This window comes from Pezoporus flaviventris, unplaced genomic scaffold, assembly GCF_033815535.1.
Source record: "Pezoporus flaviventris isolate CSIRO_AGI_PZ_B2104156 unplaced genomic scaffold, CSIRO_AGI_Pfla_v1 ptg000078l, whole genome shotgun sequence".
In the NCBI taxonomy this organism is placed as follows: Eukaryota; Metazoa; Chordata; class Aves; order Psittaciformes; family Psittacidae; genus Pezoporus; species Pezoporus flaviventris.
Window position 1 is genome coordinate 18027398 of NW_026892626.1, and position 27993 is coordinate 18055390.

The 27993-nt window shown below is 49.3% G+C and overlaps 3 protein-coding genes across 3 annotated transcripts in view; 2 read left to right on the forward strand and 1 right to left on the reverse strand.

The window, feature by feature from the left end:
* LOC133279790 (uncharacterized) overlaps positions 1 to 27993 on the forward strand; it is a 188526-nt gene that overhangs the window by 37392 nt on the left and 123141 nt on the right. The gene's annotated exons all lie outside the window — the stretch shown is intronic.
* Positions 305 to 7574, forward strand: LOC133279899 (mesothelin-like protein). Its single transcript, XM_061474117.1, has 16 exons — positions 305 to 449; positions 871 to 902; positions 1283 to 1332; positions 1832 to 1952; positions 2066 to 2151; positions 2658 to 2784; positions 2865 to 3055; positions 3154 to 3244; positions 3336 to 3480; positions 3970 to 4154; positions 4324 to 4479; positions 4621 to 4754; positions 5003 to 5136; positions 5265 to 5365; positions 5451 to 6345; positions 6900 to 7574. The coding sequence occupies exons 1-16, from the start codon at positions 389 to 391 to the stop codon at positions 6980 to 6982; spliced, it is 2592 nt and encodes an 863-aa protein (XP_061330101.1). The 5' UTR covers positions 305 to 388; the 3' UTR covers positions 6983 to 7574.
* On the reverse strand, positions 8312 to 27952 carry LOC133279898 (mesothelin-like). The gene is made up of 28 exons (XM_061474115.1): positions 27549 to 27952; positions 23708 to 23748; positions 23124 to 23145; positions 22988 to 23015; positions 22459 to 22543; positions 21346 to 21507; positions 20728 to 20930; positions 20280 to 20371; positions 19675 to 19805; positions 18962 to 19083; positions 18387 to 18558; positions 17868 to 18083; positions 17590 to 17760; positions 16443 to 16589; positions 16246 to 16295; positions 15303 to 15423; positions 14925 to 15010; positions 14206 to 14335; positions 13894 to 14084; positions 12995 to 13085; positions 12468 to 12579; positions 12060 to 12244; positions 11166 to 11312; positions 10833 to 10966; positions 10174 to 10301; positions 9502 to 9596; positions 9038 to 9227; positions 8312 to 8868 (listed from the first exon to the last, which is right to left on the reverse strand). Exons 1-28 carry the CDS (start codon positions 27589 to 27591, stop codon positions 8774 to 8776), a joined length of 3390 nt encoding a protein of 1129 aa, XP_061330099.1. The 5' UTR covers positions 27592 to 27952; the 3' UTR covers positions 8312 to 8773.

The window sequence follows — 27993 nt, forward strand, 5'->3', positions numbered from 1 at the left end:
GGATTTATTTCCTATGGGGGTTGGATACAGGGGGAGGGAAGCCTGCGGGTGTCCTGCACTGGGTTTCTCCCAGTCTATGCTGATGCGGTCCCATGTGGATGCAGGAGGATGCTGTCCCTGCAGGGTGCAGGGGGGAGCAGGGCTGTGGGTGTTAGAGAGGACAGTTTATTGTGGAGTTTCTTTTAACAGTAGTAATGGATGGATTTAAACTCTGGTTTCTGCTGTACAGGGTGTAAAACCCGTCCCTGGGCTGCAGGGGTTTGTGCCAGCACCGGAGCTTTGGATCGGCTGCAGGACCCCAGCACCGGAGCTTTGGATCGGCTGCAGGACCCCAGCACCATCCGGGAGCTGGGACACGGCTCCTGTTTGTTCTGTGCTCACTTGATCCATGCCAAGGAGGAAGCCCCAGCACAGCAGCATGGCACGGGCACCCTCTGCTCTCTGCTTCCGTGAGTTCCACCTTGTACCCTTAAATCCAACCCTGTCCCAGGGCCCCATCCCACCCCCACCACCGGGGATGCTCTTCTTTTCATCCCCATCCCGCTTGGCTCTGGCATTCCCTGTGCTCTGCCTCCTGTTCCCATCAGTATCCACAGGCAGTGGGTGTTTTTCCCAGCTGCACATTAGGAATCCACCCAGGGGCTGATTTGTCACTTTTCATCTCCTAATCCCCCCCGGAGGTTGCCCGGGCTGGTGGAGGCTGTGAGGGGCCGCTCTCTGCATCGTGTTCCCCAGCATTCACTGAATGCTATTGAATGGATGCAGGAAAGACCCTCCCAGGCTTTAAGCCTGGAGCTGCTTCAGAGCAGCCCCCAGCTGCCTGTAGCTCTGTTCGTGGGTGGTTTATAACCCACTTCTGCTTTATTGCAGGATTCTCTGCAGACCTTGTGCAAGCAGCACTGGTGAGTGAGTCACTGCTTTGCTATAACCTCATAGCTGGTGCCGGGAGCAGCAGAACCATCACCTCCCCACTGGCCCCATAAGGAGCCTGTGACCCTGTCCCACCCCATCCCTTGCTCACCCACTGCCCTGCTCCTAAACCAAAGGCTGGACCCCAAACCTGATGCTAACCCCCCTCTCAGCTTCAGGGAAGCAGGCACAGCCCCATTGCTGAAGGGTCCCCACTCCACGGTGGCTTTAGTCCCCATGCAGAACCCAGGGCAGCCTCAGGGCTGCTGCAGTTCTCAGCTGGGGAGCAGCCACCGGCCAGGTCAGGTCCCTTTCCATGTGTTTAATAATCCCTTCTTCCCATTCCTGAGCATCCCTTTATCCTCCTCCCCAGGCTGCCCTGACCATCGGAGCCGTCCTGTGTGCCCCTGAGCAGCACACAGAGTGAGTACCAGCCGCAGCAGGGGGTGGTATGACCTATGGGGGCACAGGCAGTGGGGCTGGCAGAGGGGATGCTGAGTTACTCCCCCATGGCTGCCACAGCCGCTGTGCCAGGTCACTTGTGCTGCAGAGATTTACAGCCTCGCACAGCCGGTTCTGGGCTGGGATCTGAGCTCTTGTTGTAGCACAAACACACCGAGAGATCCCTTTCCTTGTGGGACTGACGCAGACACAACAGGAGCCTCCCCCAGATCACTGCTCTGCTGGCTCCTCTCTCATCCAGCCATGGGGATGGGCAGCCTCGCTCCTGCAGGGCAACCCCCTTGGCACCACCCAACGCTGGCTTTAGGGGCTGTTTTCATTACACCCCAAGCTATTCCTACTTACATCACGCAGTGGTCAGAGTGAAGGGGGAATTCCCATGGGAGTGAGCGGGTTCATCCTCTATGGGGCGTTGGGAGCTAAAGTGGATGGTGAATGGAACCATGTCCCTCCAACGCAGCCTCTCAGCCTCGCTCCTGCAAGGTTTTCCATGCATCCCGGACAATGACCTCCCTGCTGCCACCATCCTCGCCTTTGCCGAGGGGCTGCAGAACAGAACAGCGGAGCTGAGCGGTGCCCAGGTGAGCAGGGGCAGAACGGGGGGGGCTGTGAACCCCATGGATCCCAATGGGGAGCTGGGGCGAAGGGGGTCCCACCACGCTGGCACTGACAAGGCATTGGCTGTCTCTGCCAGCTCTCCTGCCTGGCCAGGCTGCTCGCTGCCAGGAACCTGACGGCTGATTTCGGCAGGTACCCGCCAGACCTGCTGCTCTTCTTTGAGTGAGTATCGAGGGCGGCACAGGGCTGGTGCCACCTCACGGCATCCAGCGGGGCCCCGTGTCCTGGTTTCAGACACCGTGTCCTGGTTTCGGACCCTGGGGCACGTGGGAGCTGTGTGTGGGAGAGGAGCACGACAGGAATCTCCTGCATTAGATCCATGCGGGGCACTTCCAGCCCTGCAAACACCCCCGCTCCTCTCCTCACTGAGGTTGGGGCTGCACAGCCCATAGCATGGGGTGTATGGGGTTGAGAAACCCCCTCCAGACATACTCCCCAGCATAAGAAGGACCCTCTGGCCCTGTGCCACTCAGCACCTCATGGCTCCGAATGGAGCACCAGTGTAAAACTGACTCCAAAAGCAACATTAGAATCATGGAACGGTTTGGCTTGGAAAGGACCCTAGGATCATCCAGTTCCAACCCCCTCTGTCTGAAGAGCTCCCACCTGGACAAGAGGAGCCCTTCGCCCCATTCCTCCCCCCCAGCACTGACTCTTGCTCCCCACAGCTTGTCCGAGGTTCATGATGGGACCTGTGAAGCGTTTTATGCCCAAGCTTCCCATGGGAACCTGGAGCTGCTTCCCAGGGGCTCAGCACAGCGCCTGGGGCTGCTCCATGGGGCTCTGGCCTGCCTGGTGAGTTGGGACAAGCCAGGGGTGTCAGGGGCCTGCCCCCTCACCAGGCATTGGTACAAGGGGCTCTTTGTCTCTCGCAGGGGGTGAAGAGCAGGCGCCTGCACCCAGAGCAGCTCAGCGTCCTCGGGGCCCTGGTTTGTGACATGGAGCCAGAGACCATCACAGCCTCCGATCCCAGAGTCCTGGAGAACCTGAAGCTGTGCTCAGCGCTGACAGGGGCCCAACGGGATGCTCTCAATGCCTTGCTCCTCCGTGGGGACACAGCGTATGGGTGAGGAGCCTTCACATGCTCTTACAGGCTTGGGTGATGAGCACCGGGGTGGAGCGTCCATGAGGATGCTGAGCTGCTCCTTCTCCCCATGGCCACAGGCATCCTTCGAGCTGGGATCTACGGACTCTGCAGAACCTGGGCCCGCTGGCGCTGGCTCTGAACCAGACCACGCTGAGCTCGGTGCCCGAGGTAAGACCCCTCCTTGGGACCCTAGGGCAAGCTGCCCATCAGGCAGCTCAGTGCTGGGGCTGTGGGACCAGCACCCTCTGCCCCCCGGCAGGCAGCGCGGGAGGCTTTCGGCAGGAGCATCGCAGCTGCGTTCGGCAAACAGGGACGTTCCCAGCGGGAGAAGTCCCTGACTCTGCTCAGGGCCGTCGCAGCGGCATCGGATTCATCCCATCCCAGGATGAGGCGGAGCGCAGACCGTGAGCGTTTCCCTTTGCTCTTGAAAGGGAAAAGTGGCCCCAGGGAGGGGATGGGACGGGACCAGGCTGAAAGCTGTGGGATTCCCATAAAGCAGCTGGGGAGATGGGACAACACAATGTGGGGTTTGCCCTTACCTGGGAGAAGGAATATAGCAGCAGCAGCTGGGGAGGAGCTGGATCAGGGGGAAAACTCCCAAGCAGGGGTAGCAGCAGGATGCTACAAGGCCGGAGGATACTCCTTGTGCATGACATAGGAAAGGGTTCACCTCACCTGAGCATCTTTAGTTGCCTTCAATAGAACAAAGCACACGGAATAACATTGAGGAACAAAAGCAAATAGGCATCTACATGGGCTGGGGACTCAGGATGGGAGGATGAGTTGCAGGAAATTCCGTGTTCATTCACTGGAGCTCTTCCAAGGGCTCTGCAGGACCAGGGCCAGGCAGGAAGCAGGGAAACATCAGCCTGATGCACTCTCGCTGCCCACAGGCTGCCTGTCTGAGCCCATCACCGCCAGCACCATCACTGACCCCTTCTTAATCATCGACTATGACACCAGTGAGCAGTTCGACCTGTGCCTGAGCAACGAGGTTCTGAAGGAAAACCTGAAGCTTCTGCTGGAGCAGCCATTCCCCACAGCCTACCTCCAGGTCGTGAAGAAGAAGCTGGATCAGGTGATGGTGACACAGGGCAGGAGCCCCCCAGTAGTGTGGGCAAGCCCTGCTGCGGGAACCGCATCACTAGCGCGGGGATGAAGGCACCCGAATGGGGCTTTTGCATCCATTTCCTCCTCCTTTTCCCTTCCCTGACCCTCTTCTCTGCCCCACTGGCCTGGCCCCACAGATCTACCCCTCAGGCATCCTGGAGGAGCAGCTGAAGCTGCTGGGACCGCTGTCCCGGCAGTACTCGCCAGAGGAGATCAGCCGGTGGCTGGTGACATCCAGCGACACGCTCTCAGTCCTGCTCAACCCCTCGGATGGGATGTGGAAGATGCGCCAGGTAAACCCATGGCAGCAGCAGGGGTGGGCCCTGGGGAACCCGTATCAGGACTGCTCAGTGCCCAAGCCCAGCGTGGTGGGTTTGTAACACACACGATTCCATCAGGAGCATTTTCCTTCCCTCCTGAACTGTGTTTCCCAGGTCCAGCAGCTCCTCAGCAGGTTCCTGTCCCTGGGGGGCATCTTGACTGGCCCTTTGCTTCAGCAAATCGGGGGACAACTCCTGTGTAGTCTGCAGGAGAAGCAGATCCAGCAGATACCTCCAGAAGCCATCAGGTAAGCCAGTGGTAGGGGATGTTTTTCAGCCCTGTGAGAGCCCTGGGATCATGGTGGAAGCAGGCAGTGGGATGGCAGACCCCCACCTTCCATGCAGGTGGGATGGCCACGTCCTGCTTCAACTCCTGCTCAAGCCGCCAGCACCACAAGGAGGGACACACCACTCGTCTCCTCCAGACAACTAAAGGGATTTAGCTGTGATTTGGGGCCTTACTGCTGGCTCTAACCTATGCCCATCCCTTCCCCAGGACTGCTGGACAACTGAGCATCTCTTCCTGCTCTCAAACCAAGAAGGACCAACTCTACAGAAAAGCCCAGGAGGCCTTTGCTGACCTGGTTGGCACCCCCAAGGCCTATTACTGCAGGATTTGGCCATACCTGAGTAGGTGTTTGAGGCTTCATCCTCCTTCCTGAGGTTGGGTGTCTCTTGCTTAGCCATTGGGGTTTAGCCTCTCCAAAAGCTTTAGGAGTGTTTGCATGTTTCTAGGTGCCCCATGTGCTTTCTTTAAGGTGGAGCTCCAGCAAAGGACCTGAAAGACTTGGCTGCAGCCGGCACTGCCATAGACATGGACATCAACACCTTCCTTGCCCTGAATCCCAAAGCGCTGCAGGTAGATCCCTGGAGCACTGTCCCTCTTTTCCGTGCTGCAGAGCAGGAAAGGCGAGGATGAGCAGTGACGATGCTGTACATTGCAGAACCTCAGCGTCACGGATGTGAAGAATCTGCTTGGGCAAAACCTCCCTCAGCTGAAGGCAGCTGAAAACGAGACCTCGGTGATGCTCTGGGTGAAGAGACAGTCCCAGAGGGAACTGGACTGTGTCCTGGGAATCGGCCTCACAGGGGGGCTGGAGGAGCCCAGCCCCACAGAGACAGCCACCCCTCCTCACCCCACCACCTTGGCTGGTATCACCCCTATAGCCACTGTCCCCACCGCTATTGCCATTAGCAGCCACCCTCTCACTAACTCAAGTACCAGCAAGGCGCCCACCCCAAGTGCCACCACCCCAACCCCTGCCCCTGGTGCCACCCCCACTGCCCGACCTGCTCTGACCACCAGCCCTGTTGTGCCATGCTCCAGCCACCAGCCTGCCCCCACCCTCCTCACCACCATCCTTGCCATTGTCAACCCCAACACCACCTCTCCCAGCTCCATCCCACCCCCTGCTCTCACCCTGGGGGCCACCACCAGCACTGGTGTTGTCACTAACCCCAGCACCAGCACACCACTGGTGTCCATGAACCCCCCAGCATTAGGGGGCACCCCCCATCCCAGTCCTGTTACCGGTAGCACCGCCACCCCAAGCACCCACAATGTTCCCAGCATCCTTGTCGCTAACTCCACCTCTGCACCCACTGGCACAGAACTAAGCCTCCCTCCCCATAAGCCCACCCTGATTCCCAACTCCACCATCTCCACCTCCTCAACGACCAAGACAACAGCACCAGCTTGCAAGACCAATGGTCCCACAGCATCTCCCAGCTCCTCTTCCAACACCACCAGTAATGACACTGCTAAAACAACACCCGCAGGTGGGCCAGGGTCACCGAGACCAACACCCGACGGATACATCAACATAAAACCTGAACCTGGTAAGGCATGAAGGTTTGGAGCTGGGAAAGGCTTAGGATCTGGTGGCCAGGCAGAAGTCTTTATTGACAAGCAGGACCTGATTCAGCTTGTTCCTGGCCAGGTTTAATACTGGTGTGCTGCTGTCCACAAGGAACCCTGGCTAGACAAATAGTCACATCTCCATAGGGCATTACAGCCCTGGAGCTGGCTGCCTCCAAGCCTCAGGTCTGGCAAGGTGCACCTTAAAGTGGCTCATCACCTTCCCTAAAGTGCTCAACAGAAAGCTGGAGTGCATTGATGCCAATACACTGGGCTACTGTGCACTAGGGCAAGGATGTGGCCTTGTTGTTTCTGAGTAGCTTGAATGACTCAGATTTACTCCTGCTTTACACTGGTGAAAGTAAGACAGACTCAGTCCTGACTACTCACACCCAGCTGACATTTATAGCTGGTGAAGGTCAGTGCCTGAGGCTAAACACTGTCCTGGCTCTGGGGTACCTGAATCCCAAAGCCCCCATAGCACACACGTGCCATTTACCTGGATAATCCAATTCTTTCTGTGTCCTCCACCTAGGATCAGGATCCAGGCTCTCCTCTTGCCTAGTGTATGTGCTGACTACCGCCGTGGGAAGCTCCCTGCTGCAACGGCTTCTCTGACACTGCCACCTCCAGCACCATACTCACAGGATCCCTCCTTTAATACTCACCATCCCACCACACAACGGTGCTGGCAAATTCCCTGCTGGAAAGCAGAATCCCAGGAAAGGAATTTTGTCCTTTGGATACCAGCACAGAATTTGCTTATTATTTTGAGGCTGGGCAGCAAACGGAGGACATTTCTCCAGCCCAAAGCAGCCCAACGGGTACTTACTAGCTAGTTGTTCTGTGTAATACAATCACCAGCAATACCGACTGGTCTGACAATGCAGTAGTGCTGACAGCAGGCCCAGTTCCACCAGCTTTACTGGCACTGAGTAGTATTTTACTTCTAAGCAGTCCACTGGGCTCTGTTGGAACAGTGGGACAACTCAGGGATTTGAGTTACTGGCCATTGCAAAGGAAGCAGAATATGGCCTAGCAACAATCCACTAAAAGGTATTTATCTTGTTTCATGAAATCCTGAGATGTTTTGACCAGGATTTGTTCAAACCACACAAACTCTGCTTTGAGGGATGAGTAACTGAAGACAGTTTCTTGATTACTTGATTCAATGCTATATAATAAAACATCAACCTTTTTTTTCCCCTAAGCCAGTATGTTCTTCCATGTGTTCAGTGCTTTGTGGTGTAGTTTTTCTACTTAGCTTAAATCTGAACAGTTTCCACTTCTCTTGCTCTGACTTTCTTCATTATCTTAGTGTCTCCTCCTCCAACAGCTCTTCTACAAGAGCGTGTTTCTCTCTCCAACATGCAGACCTTCCATTCAATATTTTCATTCTCCTTGGGCTGAGGAGATCCTTGCACAGCCTGTGTTGAGAGTGACTCAAAGCACAGAGAAACAACTCAAGGTTTCCATCACGGCATCAATGCTGTTACAAACACAGAGTGTTTCTTACACCAAGCTCTCCCCGACCCAACCTAGTGCCCAGCACCATGGAATGCAGGCAGTGGGAAGTGGCTCTTGCCACCCAGAGACCTGCAGTGAAGGACAAACAAGCTTCTCCTCAACCATTTATTTTGTCTTTGCAGGCAGGTCCTCCTCCTGGGGGAAAAGTGGGATTTCAGGGGGGATACTGGCTGCACTGAGGCTTTTCTGGACAGAAACTCCCAATGAGTGATAGGAAAAAAAGCATAGAAAAACCTTACACAAAGCTCTTCTCCCCTCCCAGTGAGGAAGCTGAGAACAGCCTCACCTCTTGAGGGTTGAGAAGTCAACACCAAAGAAAAGTAACAGGCATGTCTGGGGTTCCTGGCCATTTGGACCAGTCTCTGCAGATACAAAGGTGCAGGGAGTCTGAATGAAGAGAAGACAGCAGCAACTCATCCGTTTGCTTCTGGCATGTTTTACTTACTTCCATTATTTATTTACAATCAGCTGGAAAACTTCACTCCCACTCAGAGGTCTTGGCAGTGGTAAGGGAGGAGGCTCTTTGCACGTTAACAATTACATTGCTCAGAGCAGCCAATTTGCTCACCCTTAAACCCACCAGGGTTGTGCAGTAAGATACTGACATCATTTGTGTCGTGGCGTTATGGCTGGGGCTTACCTGGGCTTGGTCTGTACAAAAGGCAAAGATCCTGTTCTGAAGAGTCTGAAGTGTTCCCTTCAGACACAACACTGTTCTTTCCAAGTGATTTGAAAGACAAAAGTACCTAAAAGTGAACCCTGGGCTGCAGAAGTTGCCTGCTAGCACTGAACACCCCCTCACCCCCCAGGCATGGCTGTCCCAACAGGCCTCAGAGCAGGTCATAGGCTGGTATTCCTCATCTTGCTTTCAAGGGGAGACTTTCAAGAGAAGACCCACATGATCAGGAAACTGGTAAGCAGAGCAGGCAGGAGGTGGAATGTCGTGGCCACAGTACCCAGAGAGGCTGAGGATGGTGCTAGAGGAAGAAGAGGGGCATTAGTGCAAAGAAATCAATGACTGAACCATTCCCCCATGGCAAAAAACATGTCTTCATGCCCCATCCAGGGAAGATCTTTGGCTTTCTAACTATAGGAAATAGCCACCCCTAATAGCACAACACTTAGAGGCTCTACCATAATACCTACACTGAAATTTGGGTGTGACGAGGTTGATGTAGCCTTCTTGTGTTCCCCCAGTGAGCCCAGCATGCAGTTTATCCAGTTCGGATTGTTTCTGCCTCTGGACCCACTCCCGGATGGGAGAGGTCGTCTGCCATTTGTTCAGATCACCAAGATGCATCCCCAGCAAGCCCTCAACCTCCAAAGGAGTCAGGCTCTAGGAGGAATCAAAAAGCAAGAATTAGAGGTATAAAGCAGGAATGGAAATAATAGCTCTGACCAAGAGCCAGATGGGGTTTCTGTTAGCAATGTGAAGAACTAGGAAGACCAATATGTGGTGAGTGGTTTCAACTGGGACAATCTTCCCTTAGGCAGGGGAATGAATTTGATGGAGTGCCTCCTGATTTACCCCAATGGACAAACACAACCAAAATCAGCTGCTTGGCACAATACAAATGCAAGGAGCTAAAAAATTTCAAGGTTCAGCTCACCATCAAAGAGTCTCTTCTTAGCTTCATAAAAGTACTAATGTTCATGTTCACGTTGTCCTTGCTTAGAGCTTTGATATCTGCAGCAGGAGCACCCCCTGGGACCAGAAAGAAAGTAGATCAGAGCATGGAGGACAGCATCACACGAGCAGTGTGTGTAACACGAGTTATGAGCATGGCTCCAGAATTTATTAGGCTGGGCCTGGTAAGAGAGTGAATCCCAACTGTAAAATATATGGATGCTACTTCATTTTGCTGGGGGTATTATTGTGTTGGCCATTAAACCAATCTGTGACAATGCCAGATGCTAGGCAGAAGGGCAAGGACAGTTTGCTCAGGCTGTGAATAAATTCTTGGCTTAACAGGGCAGAGTATAGTTTGTGATATGGAGAACGGCATCAGCAGCTTGATTTCTCATGGATGTAAGCAGATCTTACCCATCCCAGAAGTCATGAGTTTGATGTAGGGTTTGACTGGGATAGTCTGACAATTGATTTGGTGACTTTAAGTCAGGTAGAGAATCTCTCAAGAGTATTTTACACCATCTACATGCTGGAAAGGACTGAAACTTCTAAAGTTGGCTTTGAAAATTCCCTAATCTTGGATGTATTAGATTCATACAGGTTCTGGCTAAGACCTCTCTCTTTTCCTGTAACATACTTCTCTTTCACATACCCAGATACGGTTCAATAAGCTGATAGTAAGCAGGTGAACGTCGCTGGTTTGAGAAAGCACTTTTTGCTTTAGCATACAAGATCTCTTTTGTGCGTTCTGAACAGGCTGAGAGATTCAGAGATGCCAGTCTGCAAAACAAAGATGATTTAGGAAGAGAAAACTTCAACTTGTGTCCATTTTTAAGTATTCTGAGTAACTCTCTCAGATTCTCTGTATAGGAAAGGTGACTCCCTATTCCCAGTAGATAGAAGAGGTATGGACAGAAGCTAAGAGAAAAAACATAATGTCTTATCCTCCTGCTCAAAATGATGTGTCTTCTAAGTTATGATGGTTCTGGTGGTGCATAAGTTTTATGTGTTTGCAAAGATGTAGTTAATTTCATTTACAGTCTTTCAAAGGACTTTAAATTCCATTTCATTAACTCTCTTTTGAGTCTAGACAAAAGCACGCATGCAGACCATATCTTTTGTCAGGTGAGCTGCAGTAAAGAGAACTTGATCACAAATCGGAGCCCTTCCTGGCAGGATGGAGAACAGCACACACAGAGCAGGTACTAAGTTGCTTCCTAGATTTCCTTTCACCAAGTGAAAAGGAAAAAGCACTTGCTGAGGGGAAAATGCTTTTGCACAAAGATAAGAGCATCACAGTATTTCACTTACTTCAAGCTGTTGGAGTCTATCATCTTCAGCTCAGTTTCATTTAGCAGGCACATGTATCTGGTACCAATTGCATTCAGAGCAGTGACATTCAAGGGGTTTCCCAGGTCAATGTATCGTCTGATTATTACAGAAGCCTAAAAACACATTTGATTTTAACTTGGTTTCAACCCCAAAAGAAAAAAGAAATGCAATAATTACAATAATAAAACCAAATCACTTACAATCTATTAGATTGCCCCTCAGGGAAGGGGCAATCACCTTTGAGCCCACTAAAGCAAGCAGCTCCCAAACCAGGAAGCAAACATAGGCAGTAAAGCAAACCAAAATTCCTACCTGATCATCAAGGGGCTCATTTCTGAGCAAGGCAGCCAGTGTGTCAGCTGAAGATATCTTCCATCTGGAAACATCCTCAGGGGTGACGAAAGAAATGAGAGAGCCCAGTCTGTGGAGCAGACTTTCAGGATATCCATCAGGATACGTCTGTGGAAAGACTGCTGTTACTGCTATGAACACTTATGATCATGCCTGTGTTTATGAATTTATGCTCCACAAAATTAACATGGAAAAGCCCAAAAGGTCTGCAAGGAATAAGAAGCCAAAGCCAGTGAGGTCGCATGAACACATCTGTCCTTTTTCTGCTTCACAGCTCAAGCAAGCAGGTCCTGGGGGAAGGACCAAACCTGAAGCACTGTGAACTGGCTCAACACAGATCTGAGCAGGCAGTGGTGAAGGCTAATCAAATACTGGGAGGAAAATGATTATTCTCCTCCACTTGGTTGGCACTTATGAGAGCCCCTCTGGATACTACATCCAATTCTGGGCTCCCTGACACAAGAAGGACTTTGCCAAAGTATAGGAAAGACCAGCAAGTCTAGCAGAGAGTAATGCTGGATGGGGGGCAGTGGGACTGAAGGAGGTGGGAGTTTTAGTCTGAAGAAGAGATTAGGCAAGGATTTTATTACTGTCTTCAATTATCTACTAGGAGATTATAGTGAGGATGGAGCCACACTCAGAGGTGCACAGTGAAAGGAGAAGGACCAACAGGCAATGAAAAGCCTGATTAGATACTAAGAAACACATATTTTTGCAGTAAAGATGGACAAACATCAGAAGAGGAGCCCAGACACATGGTAGAGTCTCTACCCTTGGAGATACTTAAGTTCAAGTGGACAAGCCCCTGAGCAATCTAATCAGGAGATAAATGGACCTTCTTCAGCCTGGCATTACCTCATCCAGATGCTCCTTCAGCACAGCCAACTGCTGAACACTGAAGGCATAGGTCAGCATCTGAGAGAGATGATTCTCCAGAGAGACGTTCTTCAGGCAAGCACGTAACTCCTCAGGCGTGTAGCTAAGGGGCATCAAGTCATCTTCAAGAACGGTCTCTGTTATCTGCTTCCCAGATGGGCAACCTGTTGAAGCAACCACCAACTGTGCTCAGTGTTAAATCCTTGTGCTTCAAAGCTTTCAATGCTCCCTTGGGAGAGGGACAGGTATGCAATCCTGGCACCACCCTCCTCCCGGGTGACCTGCCACCCAGTATTTCATAGTTCAACCCAGTCACATGTAGGGACACCCACAAGCACTAGAGTCAACCCTGACACCAGGGGAATAGATCAGAGAGAGCTCTCATACCATCAGCACGCTTATGCCTGGTAGGCAGGAGTTCTTCAACAACAGTGGCCAGCTCTTCCCTTGACAGAGGTGAATCATGTGCAAAGTTTTTCAACCAAACAGTTAAAGCATTCTGCAAGGAAGATGTTTCATCAGGGGGCTATTGCAACCCTGGGTGTTCCATCAACATAACAAGTTGCTACTCACACAGACAATAAACATCCATAAGGTATTATGGGCAGCAGACCTGCTGCTAGAGATCATTCCTTTGGAAGCCAAAGGCAACTTTCTAAATGCTTAGACTCATATCCCACAGCCCATAAATGAATCTACCCCCTCACAAAGTACTGTATACAGTTATTACTGCTTTCCACCTCTGGCCCTCTTTCAGCAGTGACAGGAAGAGGATGGCCGTGATCTAGATTTGCAGTTCCAGGCTGCTAATCCCCTTTGGTACCACACTGTTAAATAAGACTCTACTGAAAACGTACAGGCTGAACAACCCCCATATTCCTTCCATACTGCAGGACCCTCTATGAATAACCCACCTTGGGGATCTGCTGCAAGATGCTGTGATCCAATACAGGAATCAACCCACTGAGCTCATTCAAGGTGAAAGCTGACCATGCTGCAGGAGGCCTGCATACAAGAATTAACAGGGATTAGCTTTCAAGGAAGAGCCAAAGCAGGGAAAAAACCCACCTTAAAGGCTGCCAGGATTATGCCCTTGTAGCATTTGTACTTGAGAAGATTTAAATCCTAAGACATCTCAATCACTTTCTGTTACACACAACTTCATTCCAGCAGAGCAGGAGCAATTGACAGGAACATGAACATGGGCAGCTGGATGAGAAAATGGCATTGAACAAATACATTGTTTTCTTAAGCATGAAAACCAAAGAATGTCTATCACTCACTATTGCCCAATTCAGTGCCAAGATCTCAGCACATCTAACACAGGAAGATATTTGGCTCCCTAGAGCATGTCTCTGTTAGATACAGCCTGGGATTTACCAAGCATCTGTCAGTTCAACAGGTAGAAACAGATGCTTTCTGAAAGCCCGTGGCTAACAAACAGCCAGGGCCACCTGTGTCCATCAGGACAGCCTTGGGGAAGTTTGGTTAATCATAGAATGGTTTGGGTTTGAAAGAACCTTAAGATCATCCAGTTCCAACACCCTGCCATGGGCAGGGATGAAAATCAGACCAAAGGAAAGGCTTTTATAACTAGAGCAGGTAAAACAGAGGTGAAATCAGCGGAATTCCAGCCAAACCTTTCAGCTGAAAGAAATCAAAATAAACCAATGTAAAAGACCCAGCGTGAAAGTCAAAAGCAAGGAATTATTCCAGTTTCTGATCCAGCTGGTTGGCTGGAGTTCACCCAGGTCTTACCAGGTCAATGGTTTTAAGGGAACTGTTTTGCTGATGCCAAAAGAAAAGCGCATACCCAAACGTAGTGTTACCACTGCTGATGATGCTCCTAATGGCCTCTTCTTGGTCAGGCAGGAAAGAGTCACACTTGCTTAACTGCTTCAGCAGATTCCCACCAGAATTTGTAATGTATTCTCCACCCAGGTCACAGACCAGACGTCCCAGAACCTCTGTGTTTTCCTCAGTTACTTGCGTGCCGGGAATTCTCTGAAATAACACAAGACAGAGGCACTGAACACAACTGGCTGCCACTGTAGAAGAGCATTCTTGTTTCTGCTGCCAGCTGAGAACCCCAAGCTCTCCCCAGGCTTGTTCCCTGATCACATACCAAACATGCTAAAGCTTCCAGGAGCAGTTGTTTCCGCTGGGATGACTCTCTCTGCAGAAGATCCAGGTTTGCTTCCCCAATATTAGCAAAGTACTGCCTGCAGCTTCCTGTTGCTGCATAGTCTGAGGGACTAGAAAGACAAATACACTATGAATGGTAGTGAATGGTAGCAAAGAGCTGGTCAGGCTCAAGGCTGTTCAACATAGACTGTGTCCAGTGTAACTTCTTCCACATTTGCAGACTAAACTCTATGAATTGCTCTTCCCAAAGTTCCCAATCCACATATTGCAAAAATCCAGTTTCACCTCAAGGAATCTATTGTGAAACTCATCTCAAAATTGTTCAAATTTTGGATACAGAACCACAGTGGGTGGCTACTGGAACAGAAAATCCACTCTGTTGTTTTCTTTGATGTTGTAAAGTGAAAGGCACATTCACAGAGGCCGGAAAGAACTAAAACTGCACACTGATTTCATATCCAGACATACTTTAAAAGAGTTTCATACCGTTTCTATTAATATGATGGCATGGCTGAGTATGAAAAGACCTTAAAACCCATTTGAAAGCTTACTGCAACCTGATTTTGCCCCCTGTAAGGAGGCCTGGACAAGTTTGAAATATATATCAGATATGAAATAGTCATTACCAGCTCGGCTATAAACTAATATCTCCTTTTCCCCACCAAGTACCAAGGCAACAACAAAAACCATAGCAGTTACCTTAGAAATAGCAAGAGGTCTTTGGGATAGCTATCTAAATCCTCAGGAATCCCATGCAGAGTCACCATCTTCACTAAGCAGTTCAGCTGGAACGACAACACAGTTCATATCAAAGGAAGAAACCAGCATGAAGATATAAAACAGTGTAAAGGTTTTACTCTGCTCCAAGGACAGAAATCAGAGGGTTTGGTTCCTGAGAAACCAACCGGGGTTTGACTTCTCTCTTCAGGGAAATTTAGAAGTGTGGGATGGAGACCAAGGACCAGTTCCATCTGGTCCAGTCCCTTAAGCTCAAAGTGTATTTGTTCTTGCTGAACAATCCTCATTGCTACCTGCATGACAACATCAAACATGGCATCCTGAAACACAGGCACTGACCTGGTCTTCTCCTAGCTTGACATTTTTCTTCTTCATGACTTTAGCCAGCTCCTGAAACCTTTCTTCTCCCACCTCATTGGCAGCTGCACATGTGAAGCCTTGGAGGACTGACTGGGAAAGCCTGAACATTTACAGAAGGCAGATCAGAAGGGCAAGGATAAATACAGCAACCACAAGAATCCCACAATCCCAAAGCTTAATGCTCTCCAAACTCCATCCCCTCAAAATTGTTAGGCTTGATCTGTGTGGGAGATGAAGAAGACATCACCGGTCAAATAAACATCATCCAGAGACTCATAGTGGAAGTGGAAATGCAGGGACAAACTCCCCATCCCAGGCAGTATCAATGTATCCCCAATACAGGATCACACTCCCCACTGTGTTTTCAGTCCATGCCACACACTGAAAGTGAAGTGGAGCTGTGTTGATCCTCATCACTGAAGAGTTTGCAGTCTGGGAGGGCTTAGGGAGAAGCCCTTAAAACTTTCATTGTTTTCTACATAGAAAAGCTTCATGAAATCAGCAGGGTGTCCTGGTGTTGACTCCATTGTTTTTGCAGATGTATATAACAGTTTTCATCATTTTTCATCTCAGACACAAGAGCTGACAAAGGACATAAACCAGCCTCACTGAATTTAATCTCTGGAATAGCACTGTGGAAGGCTGATCCATGAGAAATGCCTTCCCCAAGGCAGTCAGAGCAAGGCTCCAGATGCAGTCTGAGCCAGCAGCAGCATTTCAGAAAGCAAGCGTGGCTTACGGGTACATTTTGCAGCTGACACCCTGGTAAATCTCGATGCCATGTGCCTGTGTTTAGGTTTGCATGATATTTCCCATCTGTCGTTAGGGATTGAGTATGATGGTACCAAATGTACCAAAGGAAACATGGAAATTGCAATGAAAGCAAACAAAAACAGGGGGAAAAGAGGAACTAAAACAGTACCTGCTGAAGTCAGGCTCTGTCTTTATCACATCACTGAAAAACATGGCAGCCTGTGAAGCAAAGCAGAGTGTCAACGGTTCGCCATGTTCCTCTGCAACATTCACCTGTACTCTCAGGCAGGTTTGCAGACTCACAGCTCTGCAGAGCCCAAGGCTGACACTGATGGGTAAGGAGGGGACAAGCCTCCAGCATATTACCTGTTCTCTGGTCCATGTTTTACTGTTGAGATCTTGAATATTGGGCTTCTCCTCCCCAAAAACAAGCAATGATTTTGGAATGTAACTGGCCAGAGCATCAGGGACATATTTAACCAGGTCAGCTGGGTGGTGGACACTGGAGGAAAGCTTCAAAAAGAAAACCAAACCAAGATGGATCATACAAACACTGTGGCTAAATTAAACAGTTGCTGGCAAAGAAGTGACAAACTGGAAAGCAGCCAGGCACATTCCCCTGCTGATCATCTGGCCATTTCTGAGACCCAATACTGTGAAATATTTCCTGTTTGACATAATTCATCAGATCAGGAGAGCTGCTTGAGCTAATACCTGGAGTCCCGATGAATGGGAACAATCTCTCTCTTATCAGTTTCCCACTGCCTGGCTTTATGCCTTAAAAATGTTTAACAGGCCAAAAAGGAGGAACATACCTGTCTTCTCTGCCAATGCAAACTATGTCTCAACTTGGGCAGGCACATTACAGAACAATCTTTTAGTGAATGAGATGTTATTTCCCTACTGCTTCACACTGCATCGTTGCCCCAGAACATGCCATAAGCAGGGCCTCTGGTGCCAAACACAGCTCAGAGTCTTTCCTACCAGAGGGAGGATGAGTAACAACAAACTTAAATGCTAAACATGCAACTTGAAGGGTAAAGTCATGGTGAGATGAAAGGCAAAGGGGTTTCTACATCCTACAGGATCGCATGGGGGATGAAACAGTGCATTGCTGAAAGATCAGTCTACTCTAAAAGGGACTTTCTAAACCACCGTCACTTCTCACAGGTTCTTACTCCAAACCATGGCAATATCCTGTCTCTGAGAGCATCTTTTCAAGTCAGTGGGGAGCAGTTTATGGGATTACCCCATAAAGCAACTGTCCTTTTTGCCCTTGTCTCCAAGAGGCTGGGCAGGACACCCTGGCTGGCAGCCAAAGACGTGACACAGGCACAGTGATAGGGACTTGAGAGGCTTGTCCTGCTGCACACTCTGTTTAGCAATGACAAACACCCCAAGGGAATGCTGTCTGGGTGTGTGTCAGTGCCTGGCCCCAGGTAACTGCTGTTCCTGGCTGTGAGTCACTGGAGCTTTGCTCATTTCTGATGCCTGAAGAGAAAAGTGACTTCACCTTTTCCACAAATGCCATTTTCAGAGCAGGGGGCAGGGGCAGCATCTGCTCAACAAACTCAGGCAACTTGATGGCTTCCAAGATCACTTCTGAAGGCAAGCTTCGAAGCATGCTGCTGTTGAGGCCAGCCACCAAGCTCCCCAGCTTTGCCAGGCTCTGTCCATCTGGGATCTGAAAGGGGATACATGCAGGCATGAGTACCTGAAGCACCAAACCTCATTTGCTGGCAGCTACCTCTACCAGGTGTGAGGAGCATTTGTGGACCTTATCCTTTGTACCTGATAGCCAGAGAGAAGCAGTTTGTTGATAATGGTGCTGGACTGCTCAGTATTCCAGCCACGAACTTTACCCAGGGCAGGAATAGATACTTCAAGGTCTTCATCCCTGATGCGGTTTTCAAGGATGGATATGGACAGCCCAACTGCAGCCTGGCCCAATCCACGCAGGACTTCAGGAGGGAAGTGCTCAAACTTTCCCACCAGAGAGGATGCAACCTGAAAAGGCCCCACATAGACAGAGAAGAAAGTCAGAGAAGCAATGAGGTGAGCCTGTTTGATGCTACAAACTTTGGATGTCCTAAGGCACTACTTTCTGCCTCAAACTTGTGTGATGAAGCCTGCTGATGGGCTGCCTTCCCCTCTGGGAATCTTCAGATTAGGAGACACCAGCCAGATGCCACAATAAGAACCTCAAGATGACCTCCAGGAGTGTACACAAGCATGTACACGAATCCTCAATCTCACAGATTTTGTGTAGGTGAATGGAGAACTGAGGTGCAGGGCCAGACAGGACATTACCTGCAGTTCCTCTGTTGTCAGGGAGGAGGGAGCTCTCTCTCTGGTTATTCCTCTGTGTGTCAGGTTCAATGGGCAGTTCTTGGTGATCCTCTGGGCCAAGCTCAAAGCATCATCTCTGCTCAGGTTGCTCACTGCAGAGGGGCTCAGGTAGCAAACAAGTCTGTCTGGGAGGCTGAAAGTGGGAGACAAGAAGGGGAAGTTGCCAGTATGATAGAGAGTGGCTCTGTCAGACCTTTCCTTTTTGCCAAAGGAAGCTCGCTTCCAGTGCACATCTCCCCTGATCCATTTTAGCTCTGATGTTCCTGTTCAGAGAGCACTGCTGTGTCATGCAAAGCAGCAAAACCACTGCAGGCTATTAGCTGGTGGCTGGCACTGCCTGACAGTCATTGCCCAAGATGTGGAACCTGTGGTCTGGCCCTCCCCAAGATCAAGTGCAATCAAATTATTTGAGGAACAGAAAAAGGCTTTAGAGGTTTCACGGAAGCAGGCATCAAAATCACCACTCAGGGAGGTTTTGCTAAGTCACAGTATGATGCTAAACTAAGTCAGGTTGAAGATCAGGTCAGGTCCTGTACCTTGATAAGGGAAAACCAGATCCAGAGGTCAGTAGTGAGGTATAGTACAGAGCTGTCTCCCGGAGCAAGGTGAGGTTGCTGATCATCTGTATGTTGACTGGATCCCTGGTAAACCTTTGAAGCTGGTATTGTCATAGGAAACAAACACAATTAATTTAGGTGGATACTGGAATCCTGACAATCGTCTGGGGACAGTTTGAACAAAGCTTGCTTCAAGCAATAAAGGCTTTTTCACCAGCTTTAAAGTTGTGAGGAGAGCCATCTTTTGGTTTCAAGTAATACACTGGGACCTTGTTTTCTTTATCTTTGCATTCTGAGGGCAGGTAAACCTCTCTCTGACTACTGTAAGGCACAAAGGTGGCAATGTTGCTAGGAACATGGCCCTGCCTCTGCAGCACCACTCACGCACGTAGACCTGGTACAGTCATTCACCAAACCAGGCCCAGACATCAGTCCAGTCTTGAGGTTGCTCCTCTGACTGACTCCAGTTTGTTTTCTGCACAATTACTTATGTGAAACCAACCTGTGTGCAGGTAATTCATGACAAGAAATCACAATGGGGGGAAAAAATATGAACTGAAGTGACTGTTCGCCATAAATAAACAAGAGAAATGTTCCTGCTGGCAGCATCTCCATGGATTTTGGTCAGGGCAGGAAGACAACACCCAGGCACTCTGCACACTTCAGGTTCTTCATCACCACAATGCACTTACTGTTGCTTCATCACCAAAAAGCTGCAGGTCTCCAACAGTAGCATGCTCCAAAAAGGATCCAAGATAATTTCCAAACCAAGCAGTGGAATTCAGACCTGGAATGGCTTCACTGTAGCACTTCTGGCTTGATTCTGCAAAACAGGCAGACAGCATAAAAATAGACTTGCACTGTATCAGGAACTCAGGGGAGACTGTGGGCTTCCAAATGTGGAACAGACTTCAGTCTTATCAGACAACTCAGTCAGCAGGGAGCTGCCAAGTGCCTCTGATCACACATTAAGCTCCAATCCATGCGTTTGTGCATTCAGATTACAAATGCACACAGGACAAGACAGATGCCTCAGTCTTTCACAGCCCTTCAAACATTTCATCACCAGTCTTCAGCTCTCAGAACCAAACCTTGCACTGTTCTTTCACAGCAAAAGCAGTAAATGCCATTTGCACAGGTTGTAAGTCAGCATATAAAAATTCTGGATTAATAGTCTTCAGACAGGGAAAAGATCCTGATAACCACTTATCACTGTCATATTCTCACCCCATTTCCATGGAAAAGACAATATACTTAAGGCATTCTGGTGTTTCTTAAAGAAAATCAAGTCATTTACCATCCTGGATGAGGTAGTGTTTGATCCCAGCATAAAGATTCCTCTGTTCTTCCACTGGAAGGTCAGAATATATGCCATTCAGGGCAGCAACTCTAAAGATGGATAAGAAAGGCAGACATCTCAAACACAGCTGAAGTCAAATCCACCCCTGGCAGGGACAGAAGCTCACAGTCACCTCTGTGACTGCCCTTTCCAACAGCCCCCACAATCATTTGGCACTGCTTTGGAAACACAGTGCTATCAGGGTCATTCCACACACATTGACTGACATAGAGGACCAGTTACAGGGTCAGTGGATGCGTTACAAAGCTTCTGAGAGACTCTGCTTGGGCCTCCATCAGTTCACAGTGCCTACAGGGTTTAGCCCCTTCTGTTGGGAGGCTGCAGTAAGGGCCCCTTTCCTATCTCAGCAACATGGACTGAAATAATGGTTGTGTTCAGCACTTACATCATTTGAAATGTCTCACAAGACAGGTTTTTGGCATGAAGGCAAGCAAAGACCTTGGGTTCGACCAGGAATGGCTGAAGCCCCTCATGGATCCACTGAGACAAAACAGAGGGGTTGTCAATGTCAGGCACTTCCAACATCTTCTCCCATAGGCCATTAATGAAGATCATGTTCCACTCCAAAGAAAGAGGCACATGAGAAAACTGAAGGCAAGAGAACACAGGAATTTCAGTGAATATGGACTGCTAAACAAACATTAAGATAAATCCATAGGAATATGAACATTATGGACAGAATCACCCCAAGCAAGAATCCCCTCTGTGGGCAGTGACCCTTCCACACAGTTCAAGTACAGCCAGCCTGTAACTCCCATTGGAACCCCAGGCCTGTGTGATCACTGCAAGTAGCAGTAGGTATGCTCTGTGAACTCATGCTTATTACTTCTGTCTCCCCAGCTATTTTTAACAGCACAGAGCTCTGCAAAGGTGTTGATGGAGATTTGCTGATTGAAATGGTGCCCTCTTCAAAATAAGGTGATGTTAAGGTGAAAATATAAGGCTATGTTAGTTAATGCCATTAATGCTGCAGGTGAACAAATACTGGATATGTGATACCCACCCGCTGGCTGAACATGGCGAGAGCAGCTATAAGCTTCTTGGCATCATATTTGGAAAAGAAGAGAACAGAGTGTTCTGAATCCACAGCACTGGCAGGTTTAGGGGCAAGGCACGTATATAAGGATACAAGGAAATCATCTGGAAGGTCCTGGAGCCAAGCACTCTGAAAGAGAAAAGGGAAATGCACACAGAGACAATAAAAGGTGTGTCATATTTGGAGATGCTACAGTATGCAACCTCCTTCAGGTCTGCATTCAGCATTAAGGTGATGTAACCTGTTGACAGAAGAGCCAGGATAAAGTCCAACATACACTGGCTTGAAACAAGTCTAAACTTATCCAGTTCCAAATGCTGGAGCCTTCTGTTACCTAACCTGTGCTCCCCCAAGCAAAGGGTGGCTTTAGAAAGCTTTATTCACAATGGTTCCCCACCAAACACAAGCCATCTGATCAAAGTGGAAACTTCCACAGGGAACGTTCTCATTCCAGAAACACTTCCCAGTGAAAAAGAAACAAACAAACAAGCAATCCCCTCATAACTAGTATTTGAAGAAACCACATCTTTTTGTTAGAAACATTAATGGGAAAATACAAATTGTTGTTAATTCAATCGCAATTACTGGCAGCAACTCGGAGATAATGACAAAAGCAGGCATGGAGGTAAACCTGAAGTATTCCAGATGACATTTTCCACACTGCAATCGCTTTTTATTGTGGTCTACCTCAATGGACCAGGGTTACTTTCATGCAAAAGGTTTGCTTCAATGCTACAAGGCCAGTTTCTAAGAGCCAATTTGTTTTGGAATCAACTTTGCCCACCTTCTCACTCTAGAGGTTTGGAAAAGCATCTCTCACTTCCACACACAGCCCCAGAAAGCTCTCCACTCCTGAGCCTCATGATGTGGAGCACGTGTTGCCTGGGAAGGTGGCACTGCCACAGCTGGATGGTCCCCGAGTGTTTGACCTCATCCATTCTCTCCATCTTGCAAGGGAAACCTCAACAAGGCTTTGGCCACTGCACAGCCAACACTGAGACTGCTTTTAAGCCAAAAATAGTACTACTGCAAAGGAGAACTAACCACACTAACCCATGAAAAGAAGGGGATTGCCATTACCTGTGCACAGGCATATTGACCAAAAGTGAGGCTGCAGGGGGAGGCTTGGCCATGGGCTACCTCAAGAAGCATCTCTTGGCTAATCCTGGTGGAGAAAAAAGCAAACTTGTTGACACCCTTTGGGAGCAGGGAGAGGATACTCCTACGTTGTTGACCCTTAGGTAGAAATCAAGTTCAATGTAAAGTGGAAGCAGACCTGTTTTGAGCCCTATGCCTCCAGGCACTAATCAAGCTAAGCTCAGCACCAGTGCAAGGTTCTGGGAGCAGTAAATCCCCCTGTTCCAGGCTGGCTGACACACCAAGGACCTGCCCTGCCTTTCTTTGTCCCCCACAGACCCAGAGCCCCAGGAAGGCAATTTCCCTTCACTGTTTCAATGAGCACAAGCAGATCCCTCCCCACTCACAGGCAACCCTGGGACTTTGCAGGGAGAAAGATGCTACACTGGTTTCAGAGGCTTCCTGCTACCCAAAGTGACATCCCCAACAAGGCAGTATCACTCCCAAGGGAATTTACTGATGGTTCACATACCTTTTCACTGAGGCACACACAGCAGATTCTGATTCCCCGAAAAAGAAAGAGAGACAAAAATAAAAGCACTGTGATAGGAATATGTATACAGAACTACAGGGAATATTCCTTACGGAAGAAGACCAAAGAAACTCACCATTGACAGGGGAGCTGGAGCACTGTGTCAGGGCAAAGAGAGAAAAGACATGAAATTATCATGCAGTTGATGGTAGCACAACATCATTTGGGATCAGTGCATGCAGAGAAGCCTGTCAGCTGCAACCACTTGTACTCAGGTCTGGCCTGAAAACACACAAGCGCTCAGATCCAGAGTTCCCATCTGGCCATCTGCAAAATTCCCATCAGTCCTTGCTCCATACTTCCAACAACAGGGAAGTTCAGGGTTATGGGAGTCCTCCCATCACTCGGGCATGAAGGCCAATGGCAGGGACTGTTCTCCCCATGATTTGAGAGTGGTCAATGGGTGTCACCTTCATCAGTCTGCCTGGCGATGCGCTTGCACTGAATCCCTGCGAAGACCTGGAAAAGCCATTTCCAACTCACCCACTGCTTGGGAGACAAAGGGGAAGGGCCACCTTCTTACTCTGGATCTGGCTTGTAGCAACCGATTCCCACCAATGGGAATCGGTTCTCAGGAAGAGGCCCACAATGACCACCAACCCACACATGATTTGCAAAGACATGGATGACATGTATATTAAACACACAGGTTTGCCTTACCAGGTATGTCCCAGCCGAAGGGGCAGCAGCCACCTGCCAACCTGGAAGAGAACGTGCCATGATTTTAGCAGCAAATCCAGGACAAAGCTCACTGTCACAACCAGCCCCTGTGTGGCTTAACAGGCCCTCGATCACTCATCCCACTATATTATGTTATTCCTCATTCTTGGCACTAGATTTCACAGGATCCTTTCCGTCAGACCCTTCTGCTGTTCTCTCTCTGGCTCTGTGAGAGCTGTGACTGGGTGAGCAGACACAGGTAACTCCTCCATCCTCCCTGGGTTAGTCTGGCAGAGGACAGTGTACTAGATGACAAGAGGGACTGCACGCATCCCTGTCTCCAGAGAGGAAGAGGCAGGGAAAGGGTCAGAAACAGAGAAGGACTCCAGGAATGGTCCTTCTCTCCTAGTATCCCTCATCATCATGGCCAGCCCATTATCAGTGTTTAGCTTGGCTCACCATGCCTGTACTTTAAGCTTAACAGCTTCTACTTGTTTCTTGTGTCCCCATCAACATGTCAGCTGTAGCCAAGCCTCTGTTGTGTTTCATACCTTTTTCCTCCTAAGTCCTCAACTGGATTAAAGTCACCCCATGCTGCAAAGTGCTCAGGACACAGGTAACACCATGTTACAGCCGCAGGCCAGTCCTGCCCCAGAGCTTGACAGAAGGAAGCCAAGCTGTCACTGCTGGCTCTCAGCAGGTCTCCACAAGCCCTCCCCTCATCTGTTCCTTGATTTCCCAACTTTTACATTGTTCCTGGTGGTAACTTATATATTCCCTGCCAATGCCGTGCTGGAAAGGTGGCGAAATGCAAGCTTGGGAAACCAGTGACAACAAACAGACTCAGATCTCCCTGGCATTAGTGTTATTTACTTCAGATTAGGCACCTGTCAAGATCAGCATCTTCTCTGAACAGGAAAAAGGGAAAGGTGGGGACTTCCCCTCAGTGTCTGACAGGACAGAACAAGTGAATGCCACCAATGCCACATGAAACGAGAGCGTGAGGGAGACCGCAATGGTTGGAGGCTTCAGAGGTTACACTGACTGTCACTATTTGCCAGCACTGAATCACTGCACAGTTGGTTTTGTCAGTGGGTGTCTCTAATAGTGCATTCAGGGCTTGGTTGTCACCACTGTCACCTCCACCCATCTCCTTGGGGAGCTGTGTCTGATCCCAGCCCATGATGTCTGCCACAGACACCCCTCACCCATCACCAGCCACATGGTGTGCCCAGTCTGCACCATCCTCCTCCCACCCCTTTCACTACATCCTCAGAGCCATCTCGGTGCATGGCAGACCACAGCAAGCTCAGGGTACCTCCACTTCTCTGCCAGCCTTGTTCACCTGCTCAAGGAGTAACACAACTCTGGAAGTTATCTCTCATCAGGGAGCACACCACCAACCTCAGTGACTCTGGATCACTGACAGGAGGCTGAAGAGGTCACAGAGATCACCCTCACCCATGTTTCATCTCCTGGCCGATGGACCAGCTTGCCCAGGGCTGGTTGGGTACACTGAGGTGTAGCAGAGCCCAAGATCAGCACAAATACTCTTCAGCATCAGTGACTCCAGCCCTCAGACCCCAGTGTGGGAAGCATAGTTGGGATTGGTGTTATCTACAAGTACTTGGTCAGAAGTGATCCACGGGGGGAATGTGGAGGAGCTGAGCCCCAAAACCAAAACCCAGAAGCTACATCCTGTGGCTCCTCCACTACACAGGGCTACAGGACTGAGGTAACGTGGCCCAGGGCAATGTCAGGCAAACACACGGTGGTATTTGGGCACTGAAATCAACAGGAGACCCTTATCATGGAACTGTAATGGGGAAAAGGAGGAGAAGGAGGAGAAAGGCAGTGGCTTTCCTGAGTGGGGATGCGCTAATGAGCCCAGTGACCTGTATTAGGAAGGGGATTACAAAATAGCTCGAAGGGATGGATACACCCTAATTAGCATAACAGGGTTTTGATTACTAATTACTACACCTTTTCAATCATTTAATTAATGAACAATTGTCACTAAGCAACAGGCAAAGGAAACACACTCACACAGAGCATATGCAATGCTTCAGCCCTGACACATCAACGTTAACACCTAAGAAAAGCCCCAAAAGAGTTACTAAAATGATAACCAAGAGCTCAGTGCCAGAGGCCGGCCCCAAGGTCATGCTTCCCTGCCTGCAGACAAAGCTGGGCTGTTCCCACCTCCATAATCACTTCCTGCTCACCTCAGAACTGGACCTTGGGAACACAGAGCCAAGCCTCTGGCTCCCACTCACGGAAAGCTCTTACGCATGTGTTTAAGCACGCAAATGGTCCCATTGACTCAAAAGCAGCATTCAGAAACACCCACATGGGGAGAAGGGGGAAGAAGAAGGGTGGCTTCTCACCCTTCAGGATCAGAGAGGACCCCAACCTACTACCACCAACATCCTCATTGTCTGACAAGAAATCCTCCATCTCACATCATCACAACAAAGGGAACAGGCTCAGCTCATGTCATGAACCATCTAAGACACATGTGCATCATTCTGGGAGCAAGATCCTTCCCAGCATTGCTCTCACTCCCGTGCTTCATCAGCACACAGGCACAGCACGCTGTGGCAAAGCCTTCCATAACAGAAGAGACCATCTCCTTTACATGCATACACGGTGCTGCTCACAGTTCAGCTGCTCTCCACAGTCCCTCCTCCTCCATGAGGACAACAATTCTGTGCCACGAGCACTGCCCTGTCTCCCCACTGCTTCTTTACAAGACCACTCACACTGTTTGTGTGGCACCACAACACTTAGATCTCCTGTCCTTCCCTTTCAGAAACTGCTTTAAGGACCCTCAGAACCTTGTGTTTTCCTTCTCCCTTTGCTCCATCCCCAAAGGACAGAACATGCAAACTGGATGCAAATTCTCTACAAGCTCAGCACGCTGCTGATATTCTGCCTTTCCTCTGCCTCCAGTTATCTACAGAAGATGGGTTGATGATCTTAAGGTCCTTTCCAACCCTAATGATTCTATGGGGGCAAGCACAGCCCAAAGAACTGGAATGATTTCCCATGGCTGCACACTGAGACAGGACCATCATGAGAACACACCAAAATCACTGACCTGCCAGACCTAAAAGCAGTTGCACAAAGAGTCATTAAGTTTTACAAGCAACATGTGTCTTTCTGCTGGACAGGGACATCCCTCCTGGTACAGGTGGTTAATAGAGACTGAGGAAAACCTCATTTTCATCAGGGTGTCCAGAACACATTGGGCTGTTTGAACAAAAAACAACCACTAAAGAAATAAAGACATTAACTGTTCAACAGTTTTTCTTCTTCCAGCACTGGTAACTAAGCCTGTGCAGAGAAAATGATGGTCCCTTTATGGAGCTGTTTCTCAACATTACAAGTTCATTTTTATCATCAATATTCATTGAAAACACGATCTCAAGTCTGATGAGGAAGAATAAAGCACTAACACTTGCTCAGAGAAACAGAGATCCTCCTCTGGAATTCCTTACTCCCAAAAAACAGAGAGAGGGAAAGCAGGGAATAGAGAGGTAATCTGACTCAGCTAAGATTATTTCTTAAGTGCTTTCCCAGAGACACCTGGATACTCCAACAACAGGGACAGTGAGCAGACAGCTCTGCAATGACAGGAGAATGAACTCCCATTTTGCCTTTTCACCCTGTTTACTACAAGAACTAATATATTTGGGTTCAAAGATACAATGAACAAGCATAAAGGCAGGGGATTTAGAGCAACCACTAAATAAAGTGGTCTTTCCCTTTCAAGGATTCTCTCAACTACAGCTGCTGGTATGGAAAATCCTCCCGGAACACCCATCACTGTAATACTCACCAAGCAAAAGGAGGACTCCCAGCCCTGGGAGCGAAGGCAGCATTCCTGCAGAGGTCTTCAGAGCTCCCTCAGAAGCAAGGAATCACCTTATCCCAGCCAAGCAAAATCAAACATGAAGAATACTTAATTGCAAAACCAAACTAAAGAGCAGGAAAGTTAAAAGGAGACTGTCTCCTGTGCAAACTTACACGCACCAACACCCTCCACAACCTCTCTGAAACTGGACCCAAAGCACACACAAAACTACTGAGGGTCCTCTATGCCTGGGAAAGCGCACAGGGAATTCAGAGTTAAGCTGGATTCACTGCTACCAGTGCCCTGAATGCAGGCTTCCCTTTGGCAGAGGAGAGTGTGAGTTGCACCACCCCACTGGGACGTTTAACTGTGGCACTTACCTGCAAGCCGCTACTCAAGTGACGACCGAGGGCTGCTTTTCACTGAGCAA

Bases quoted from the DNA above. Each gene is read 5' to 3' on its own strand.
- LOC133279899 (XM_061474117.1), top strand. From the start codon at position 389: ATGCCAAGGAGGAAGCCCCAGCACAGCAGCATGGCACGGGCACCCTCT. The intron at 4,480-4,620 runs GTAAACCCATGG...TGTGTTTCCCAG, and splicing joins GGATGTGGAAGATGCGCCAG to GTCCAGCAGCTCCTCAGCAG. The intron at 5,137-5,264 runs GTAGGTGTTTGA...GCTTTCTTTAAG, and splicing joins CAGGATTTGGCCATACCTGA to GTGGAGCTCCAGCAAAGGAC.
- LOC133279898 (XM_061474115.1), bottom strand. From the start codon at position 27,591: ATGCTGCCTTCGCTCCCAGGGCTGGGAGTCCTCCTTTTGCTTG. The intron at 23,146-23,707 runs GTAAGGCAAACC...GCCCTGACACAG, and splicing joins CTTCGGCTGGGACATACCTG to TGCTCCAGCTCCCCTGTCAA. The intron at 16,296-16,442 runs GTAATATGCTGG...TTTGCTTCACAG, and splicing joins AAACATGGACCAGAGAACAG to GCTGCCATGTTTTTCAGTGA.